Source organism: Sceloporus occidentalis, unplaced genomic scaffold (genome assembly GCF_023333645.1).
Source record: "Sceloporus occidentalis isolate IW3139 unplaced genomic scaffold, rSceOcc1.0.p SCAF_171, whole genome shotgun sequence".
Classification (NCBI taxonomy): Eukaryota; Metazoa; Chordata; class Lepidosauria; order Squamata; family Phrynosomatidae; genus Sceloporus; species Sceloporus occidentalis.
The window spans coordinates 1223951-1233658 of record NW_028317151.1 but is presented as its reverse complement, the minus strand read 5'-3'; the positions used below and the strand labels follow the sequence as shown (position 1 = coordinate 1233658).

Sequence of the window (9708 nt, the reverse complement as noted above, 5' to 3'; positions counted from 1 at the left end):
GACAGACTGTCACTTTAAGTGTTCCTCTTCATGTGGTTGTATGGTGTATTACAATGTAACCAGATAATAAATAAAACACAGATACAATTTCTTTGGATGAACAAAGGCCGTGGTCTTTTATTTAGCTTATAACAAATTTACCATATAAACACACAACCAATAACTTAGTATCAACTTCATAAATAACCACAACTCTTGGCCCAAACCACAGAGTTAATAAATTAAAACAAGGCCGACTGCCCCAAAGCCGGTCGGCCTACCACTGAAACAACCCCTATGTTCACTCTCTTTACAGAAAGCAACTTAACCCCAATAAAAGTCACGACATGAAATATATACTCTTTTCTTATAAAATAGAAAAATACATATACGTAAAATAAAAAGGGGGAGGAGGGCGGGCGACAATTCAGCAGCTCTTCCATGCTGCCCCCCCGAAGCCTTGCTGAAAACCGCCGCTCACCAGACGCAATAAAGGTCAGTGCAGTCGGTTAACGCAGCCTGGGGTAGTGAAACGCACGCCTCAGGAACAGCGCTTATATAGGGCAAAATCCCGCCCAAACCATAGCGCGAGCTGTCCGCGAGCGCAACAAAAAGCAGCAGCGCGAGGCAAACTAAGCGGCGCGAGCCGCTACCAGAACATTCTTTTCAAAAAAGGCGGGCAAAACTGAGCGGCGCGAGCGCATGCCAAACACAAACCATGCTGTCCTTTGCCTGACCCCTGCAGACTTAACCCCTTCACATCCTTAGCTTCCCCAACAACCACATGTAACCCTGTGCTATTTACACAGGGTTTTTTCATTCTTTCAGATCATAATGTGATATTGTGTGTGTGTGCATGCATCACACTTCTAGGTCTCTTTAACCCCTTCAGTCCCCTATGAAGTACCGGTACGTCCAAAAAACGCATCCCAAGAATCCATTATGGGCATACCGGTACGTCCTGCCCTTCTCCTGCCCTAAAATATATAAAAAATATATATAAATTAAAAAAAAAAAATGCTTCGCTTCAGGAACAGGGGGAGAGGGTTCTTTGGTCTCCACATGAGTGTGGAGACCAGCCCCAACACCCCCCTGCTGCCTGATCGCTCCATGAGAGTGACAGTGCAGCGTTAACCCCTTCAATTCCACAATTTTACACCATTTGGAACAAACATGCCATTACAAACAAACATACCCAACTGGATCCTGCGTGCCAAAAGCAACAGCAAACAATTTGCACCATCATTTGGGGCCAATCTTCCTAGAGGAGCAGACATTCGGAATAAAGCATGCCTTACAAACCACAGAAAAGAGACAAAAGGGTCCGCCGGGGCGTTTAAGTAGAACTCTACCAAGGAAATAACATCAGGAGGGGGCAGATACTTGCCATTTATCCTAATCCCTTTTAGCTGGGTGAAACTTCTAACTTGTAAAGGCTGGAAAAACTGCCTAAGGTCAAAAAAAGCAATTTCCACAGAAAGGCTAAAACGCCAGAAAAAACGCCAAAACGCAGTGGCAGTTTTCTTGGCGTTTTTCATCAAGAAAATAACGCAGGACAAAAACCCAAGTGGAAACCTAGCCATAAACCCCATGTTTAAAAAATATTATACCCATATTCTTATCAGAAACAGGTCAAATGTGTTTCTTGGAATGTGTAACCATAATATTCCACCCATAATCTCCATGTTTAAAAAAATAATCAATGATAATCAAAACAGGTAAAATGTGGTCGTTGCGCATACATGTACCATATTAAATCAATAATCCAGCCCTACAAATGTTTTGACTTATTTTTCTATTATTTCTATAGAATTTACTATGATTCCGTTATAAAACTGTATTTATTTCAGCAAGTGAATAGTTAAACATTTGCAGCTTCTTTTTGCAATTTAGTCGTTGCAACTTAGTATCAAGAACTACAGAAAAGAACATACTTTGATTTACCATGAGTGTAAAAAGTGTACCGACATCTAGCTATAGTAATGAACATTGCAGCCAATCATCCCATTATGCAGTTTAGTACGTCCCCACATTGATCATTTTTAAAAATTATTTTCTACGGAAGGAAAATGGTCGAAGTTTAAACACTCTGGATTTTACATAAAGAAGTGAACCCTTCGTATTTGTACTGTAACGTGAGTGACCCAGTAGATTTTAAGTCCTCCTTACTTAATCAAACTATATGTAAAATCGTGCGCTGGTCTTCAAAAAGAAGTCATTTCACAAAAGTTTGCTATGCATCCACGGAGTGCTGTAGTGTTCGTTTAGTATTTATTATAGTTAGGCATCTGTCCGCAGACCATAATGCACATCATTTTCTGCTATCGAAATGTTCCGTGTCATGAAAATACCATTTTCTCGCAACGTACGTAACATTTCATACAACACAATTACGCCATAATCAATGTACTAAATGCGAATACCTGCCATATTACAACAGTCCTCCATAAACTCTCGGCAAGCGTACAAATGCGGCACAAGGAAACTCTTGAGATGGAGAAAAATAATATACCAAAGAGGGGCCTTGTTTAACGGGGAAAAAAAATATCCGTAATGAAGCACAAAGTCGTTCATACAGAGGGAAGACTTTAGCATTTAGAACTCTCTGTGAATTAGGCGGAACTGCGTCATGTAACCTGGGCGACTCGGGGGGAGATATCGTGTAATGGGAAGTTTGAAATGCGTGCTTTATATTAGCTAATATGCTGCTGTTTTGTCCGACTTGTGGTAACGTGCTTATCGTCGAAGAGGGACAGAAGTGTTATAGATTTGCATGCAGTACTTGTCCGTATGTCCACAACATCAATCGTAAGGTACTGAATGGAAAAGTCTTTATGTTTTGTACAAAATATATCTGAGAAATCTGATGTATGATATCTTCTCCCCCGTCTTCCAAGATTCCTTTAGATACTGTTTTTTGGGGTTTTTTTTTTTGCAGTGTGCTTATCAAAGACTATGCTGCAGATCAAGTTTAACTGTGGGTTCTTTAAAGTATAGAACTCCCAAAGTCAAACCACGTGTTATAAATTCACAATGGGATTTTGTGAAATAGATTAGATATAGACGAAAGAGATATAGAGAGATAATTGTCTCATACACAACCCTACCTTTCTCCACAGAAGTCAAGATATCAGTTTCAAACATTGGTCAATGAGTCAGATGCTTTCTGTTTCAGATTAGCATTAGGTGTATAATTCCAACAGCAATAAAGATATGAGACAATTTTGACTGGATTGGGAAGACTTCTCACGCATATATCGCTACAAAAAGATATATATTTTTAAATTTTCAGTACCCTTTGTGAACAAGGCTGTTTTAACACTTGTAGTGCTTGTGTTTAGCTGTAATTTTTTCCTCTCCTATTTAGTGTACATATATATATATATATATATATATGTGTATGTATGTACCGTATTGGCCTGAACATAGGCAGCACCCCCCCTTTAGGTCTTTAAAGTGGGGGTGCAGCCTATATTCGGGGTTTAGCGCAGGAATGCGCAGTTCGTGTCACCCGACATGCAGTCCGGGCGGGTAAGCAGCAAGGTTTAGGATCCAGATCCCCCGCAGCGCTGCAGGGGCCCTCCTCTCCGGCAGCTGTGGACATCTGCGCAATGCGCTTAGACAACCTCTGCTGCTGGCACCTCCGCCGGTGCTTCCCACGAGGGGAGTTCCAGCAAGGTAGATTGTTAAAGCACATCATGCAGACGTGCCGGCAGTGGAGGTTGTTTACTTCCGCTGAGTGCCGGCACCGGGAGTTGTATACGCGTATTGCGTAGATGTCCCCCTCCGGCCCCGCAAGACACCCGGGAGTCTCCTCTGGTAAGTCGGGGGGGAGGGCAGAGTGGCAGCATATCTCGGGGGGGGGGGGGGGGGACAGAGTGGCAGCATATTTATTACAAAACCTTTTCTTTAAAAAAGCACCAAACGTTTAGGGTGCGGCCTATATCCGAGCCAATACAGTATTTTCATTCGGATATCTCACAAGTCTGGGATCAAAATCGTGAGTGGTGGCAGACTACCTGGGGGGATACAGGCAGGATTTGGGGGTTAATTTGGTGTAAATTATGCCTTGTTAAGGGGCAAAGTTAGTAAATCCAGGGGCCTGGTGCTATTAACCCCTTCATGCCCACTCCCTCCATACCATCACGGCTTGGCAAGTACTCCTGACCGTGACAGGGGGACCTTAAAATGATTATTGGTTTTCTGTTTGTATATAACATGTATAATGGATACCAGAAATGTTAAAATACACAAATGCCTGTTCATTAGAAAAAATGCCTATATTTGAGCCAATACAGTGTGTGTGTGTATATATATATAATATATATTGTGACATTCATGTAGGATTGGTGGTGGAGGGGAGGTATGTTTCTCCTAGATTCCTTTCCTATGTGAAGTAACACCTGAGTCTTCCACCTGCTAGATGATTAATTTAGGTGAATGAGAGGGCGGATATAAAAGATAGCTCTCTGGCTAAGGACACAGAAAGCCTGTCTGTGGGAGAGCTATTTGAGCAAAGTGAGTAAAGGTTGCTGGACGTATTGTGTTAAGTTGGCAGAGACAAGCTCTCCAGCTGGTAGTGAGGGACATCCCTTGTATAGTAAGCACTGGACAGGCAAGGTATTTCTTTTGTTGCTGTGTTGTTATATTTCTTTTGTCTTTGCAACCTTTGTAATAAACCTGACCCTGTGTCAGATTGCACGAACTTACTGCTGTTTGCCTGGTTTGAATGAAGACGGGCACTTGTCCCTTGACCTCTATCTCACTATATATATATATATATATATATATATATATATATATATATATATATATATATATATATAAATACACACACACAGTATCTCGAAAGTGAGTACACCCCTCACATTTTTGTAAATATTGTATTATATCTTTTCATGTGACAACACTGAAGAAATGACACTCTGCTACAAAGTAGTGAGTGTACAGGCTGTATAGCAGTGTAAATTTGCTGTCCCCTCCAAACATAACTCAACACACAGCCATTAATGTCTAAACCTTGGCAACAAAAGTGAGTACACCCCTATGTGGAAATTTCCATATTGGGCCCAAAGTGTCAATATTGTGTGTGGCCACCATTATTTTCCAGCACTGCCTTAACCCTCTTGGGCATGGAGTTCACCAGAGCTTCACAGGTTGCCACTGGAGTCCTCTTCCATGATGACATCACGCAGCTGGTGGATGTTAGAGACCTTGCGCCACAGATGCCCCACAGATGCTCAATAGGGATTAGATCTGGAGACATGCTTGGCCAGTCCATCACCTTTACCCTCAGCTTTTTTAGCAAGGCAGTGGTCATCTTGGAGGTGTGTCATGTTGGAATACTGCCCTGTGGCCGAAGTCTCCGAAGGGAGGGGGATCATGCTCTGCTTCCGTATGTCACAGTACATGTTGACATTCATGGTTCCCTCAATGAACTGTTGCTCCCCAGTGCCGGCAGCACTCATGCAGGCCCAGACCATGACACTCCCACCCCCATGCTTGACTGTAGGCAAGACAAACTTGTCTTTGTACTCCTCACTTAATAATAAGTTTATCTTGGTCTCATAGGAGCACAGGACATGGTCCCAGTAATCCATGTCTTTAGTCTTGTCTTCAGCAAACTGTTTGCAGGCTTTCTTGTGCATCATCTTTAGAAGAGGCTTCCTTCTGGGACGACAGCCATGCAGATCAATTTGACGCAGTGTGTGGCATATGGTCTGAGCACTGACCGGCTGACCCCCCCGCCCCTTTAGCCAATGGTAGAGGAATGAATTTTTGAAATCCTGGTGAACTGCAAATATTATTAAAATCAGCCATTTAGCCTGTGTGGTACGTGAGTAACCATCTCATCCCTAGAGCGCCTTGCATTTTTACTGCAAAACTTATTTTTGCTGTAAAAGTGATTTTTTTATTTGATTTTTTTTTTTTTGATTTTTTTTTTTTCTCCCTCCCTTTACCATAATTTATTTGGGATTTTAAGGGGGACGACTGGTGTGTGCTTCTGTGAGTGAATGTATGGAAAGTATGGCGTGTGTGTTTCTGTGAATGGAGATATGAAAGGCGTGTGAATGGTCAGTAATTAGGGTTGAAGCCTTTGCGTGGTGTCACACCAACCGGTGTAGTACGTACATGGACTGGCAATCCGGTAAAGATGGCACAGCCAATTTCAGTATGTGAGGGGTTAATTCGATTGTATAGGCATATGGCGCCAAAAGGTCTTTTTAGATAAATTGGTCTTTTGAAGCTGGGACTCCAACCAAGGCCCTCTGCAAGGTGTGAAATTTCACGGGGAGGCGGTGCCTTTAAGTCTGCTAGCCGAGTCATTCACCATATGCCTGTATCCCCTCATATATAATGGATTCTTTGATATGCTAAGTGACCACTAGCAGTCAGGAAAACCATTTCATATCCAGGTCATATCCAACACATATCAATAATAACTCATATATTCATTATCATACCTCCTTGTGTGCATACCTAGAACGGGGAAAGTGCACCCTACAAAAAGAGTACAAACATGGTGGCGCCACTTAGCCAGTTTGGAAGGAATTGTGAAGTCTATGATGTCTAGTCATAAGTAGCAAGTGTGACATATCTATGGACTTCACAATTTACAGGAAATTCCTAAATGCACAAATTATGGCTGTGGCAAGCACAGGAGGGACGGTAAAATGAAAATAAGTTATTTGGACTGATATGTTTCCACCACACAAGGGGGAGGTCACTTATGGTACCCCTTCCCCTCCGCTTATACCACCTCTGGGCCGGCTTGGAAACTCGAGATGAACTGGGAAAGGGTATAAAATTAAGGAGAGAAGATTGGTCATTGTGCTTACTAGGGGCCAAGATCTAATTTTGAGTAAGTCGCCATCTTTCCTTGCCGGAGCCCTACGGACAGAAAAACTGTTACTTGACCATTCAGTGAGTAGTTAGGTTTTCTGTAATTTTCTCCTTTTTTATTTTTATCTGTTGGTGTAAATCTGTTTATCATCTTTTTTGTATGCACTGTGGTTTTTTTGTTCATAATAAATATTCGTTTATTAAGTTCTGCCTTTGTCTGGTAAAGACTCACGTTACCTGATTAGACCATTTTATCGGTAATCTGAAATCACATAATTATTGTGTTAAAATATATTGTGTGGGTTTTTTTTAGTCTGATTCATTTGGGGTACCAAGGCACCCCATTTCTAAATTTTCTTGGTGGTGGCGGCAGCGTTATTTTGATATTTGTTATATCATTATAGTTAATTGCGGGTGGTATTAAGGGTGGATATTTGTATTTTTATCACTATTTTCGGTCTAGGGCAGACAGATAGTGAATTTTAACCCTTTTACCACCAGAACCAAGTCACGCGCACGCTTGGAGTAGAGTGCGTTCGTGACATGTGGTATTACTGCTCAAGTAGGAAGTTAAATTATGGCACAACAAGTACACATTTGCAAAAACTACACCGCTTGGTGTATCAAATGAGGGGCTGCATGTGTTTCTAGTACAAACCTGGGATATTTTCTAGCCAAAGCGACATATTCCATCATTATTTGTGCACTCAACTTTTGTCCTAGAAATACATATAGCCCCCTCATTTGAAATCTTGAAAAAGGTTTCTTGAAATCTGTACTTTATGTACCCTAATTTAACTTCCCAAATGTCTAGACCAGGGCTTGACAAATTTGTTTTAAATCGAGGAGCCAGCTAAAAAATTAGGAGCCAGGACTTTTTTTGCCCCAGCACTCACGCCTTGACCCGGCACTCAGCCTCACGCCTTGACCCGGCACTCAGCCTCGCGCCTTGACCCGGCACTCAGCCCCGCGCCTTGACCCGGCACTCAGCCCCGCGCCTTGACCCGGCACTCAGCCCCGCGCCTTGACCCGGCACTCAGCCCCGCGCCTTGACCCGGCACTCAGCCCCGCGCCTTGACCCGGCACTCAGCCCCGCGCCTTGACCCGGCACTCAGCCCCGCGCCTTGACCCGGCACTCAGCCCCGCGCCTTGACCCGGCACTCAGCCCCGCGCCTTGACCCGGCACTCAGCCCCGCGCCTTGACCCGGCACTCAGCCTCGCGCCTTGACCCAGCAACGCACATTGCACTCGCTCAAATATATATATATATATATATATATATATATATATATATATTAATAGCAATCACAGTCCTGCCCAGACATACCCAGGTTCCAGCATGTACTGGCTGACTTGGCATGATAGTACATGCAGAAACCTGGCTTGCTGCCCCCTTTTGTGTATTGATGCTGCACATCACTTAGAGCCCCCTGTGCCATGCTTCTCCCCCCACTTACACAACCATGTTATCACACACATATACTCATTCATACACCCTCCTTCACCCCCTTACCTGCACTGCAGATCTCTCACACGCAGACTTCCATAAGGGCCCTGCTGCTGAGACAGAGAGAGCTCTGTCTCTGCACGAACTTCTCTTGTCCCGCCCACTAGGAGGAGGAACAGAGCAGTCATGTGACGTGAGATGAATTCATGTGACTCCTCTGGTTTCCTGCGTCCTATGGCCAGCACAAGAGATGCTGCTTGCACAGTAAGAGCAACACGCGGTTAAGCAGTGCGGCCCCTGCGGGCATTATTTTTAGCCATTTTTTTTTTTCTGCTTTTTTTCCCAAAGATGTGTTTCGGCCGCCGGTTTGGCTCGCAAACACCTAGGCGCCAGGACAAAATTATCAGTCGCCATAGCGACCTGGTGCCTGGGATTTGTCGAGCCCTGGTCTAGACCACTTTGTTAAAAAATAGTCTTAAAGCATTTAGGGGTGATGCCTGCAATTAGACAGCTCTAGACAGCTGGGAAGTAAAATTATGGTAAAAAAGGGGAGAAAAACCAGTATAGGGAATAGGATAATGAATGGTAGGAATAATCAACCTTAATGACTTTCCTTGTGTATCTGGAACCACAGCTGCAACCCTTAAGCAACACTCTCCGGGTGTTGAAGTAATACAGCAAAAAGTCCACTAGGGGGCGCTCGTATGTTCCATTCAATGAAAAATAAAACAGAGAAAAAAATATATAGTGTAGGAGTAAAACAGTGTGTTATGCCCTGCGTATGCAACAAGTTTCTTCAGGGGCAAGAGCAGTGTTGAGAGTGACAGTTCCATTGTCAGTAAAAGAGATATTAGCTTGGATTTTGCTGAGAAAATCCGCTCCTAGAAAATTGAAAGGGCAAGTGGCACTGACCACAAATTGAGCTAAAGCAGATAAAGACAGATGTATTGAAGAGCTTGTGACGGGTAAGGGGCCTTCTAACCCACTACAGGGGAGTATTTTCTTCTCGTATGTGGAGATCTTTTTAAATGTGCAGCACATTTAAAAAGATCTCCGCATACGAGAAGAAAATACTCCTGATGAAGCCGCACACGGCGAAACGCGTAGAGTGACTTTTTTAAGGACTTTTATGATATATTTTTTATTTGTATCAGCATTTTTATTTGTATTAGTACTTTTTATGTTATTTTAAAAAAACTTTTTATAGCTGCAGCTGATATGGATCCAGCTGGCTGCTAACTAAGAATAAATACTTCTTTTTACATACTTTCTATGTGGATAGTGGCTGTTTCTATACACCACACACACATTGGTATCCTACCATCGGACCCTTCAAACCAGAAGAATATACGGATGTGACCAGATTATCGCCAGAAATTACGGGCATCTTGACACTTATTTAAGTGTAAGTATGTCTCCACTTGTTGCGTACCTAGCGC

The 9708-nt window shown here is 43.0% G+C and overlaps 1 protein-coding gene across 1 annotated transcript in view; it reads left to right on the top strand.

Moving 5' to 3' along the window:
• The first annotated feature begins 2681 nt into the window (after positions 1-2681).
• LOC149279325 (DNA-directed RNA polymerase III subunit RPC10) overlaps positions 2682-9708 on the top strand; it is a 60664-nt gene continuing 53637 nt past the window's right edge. The window contains exon 1 of the mRNA XM_089501325.1: positions 2682-2792. Coding sequence (XP_089357451.1) covers positions 2682-2792 — 111 coding nt within the window. The remainder of the gene's footprint in view (positions 2793-9708) is intronic.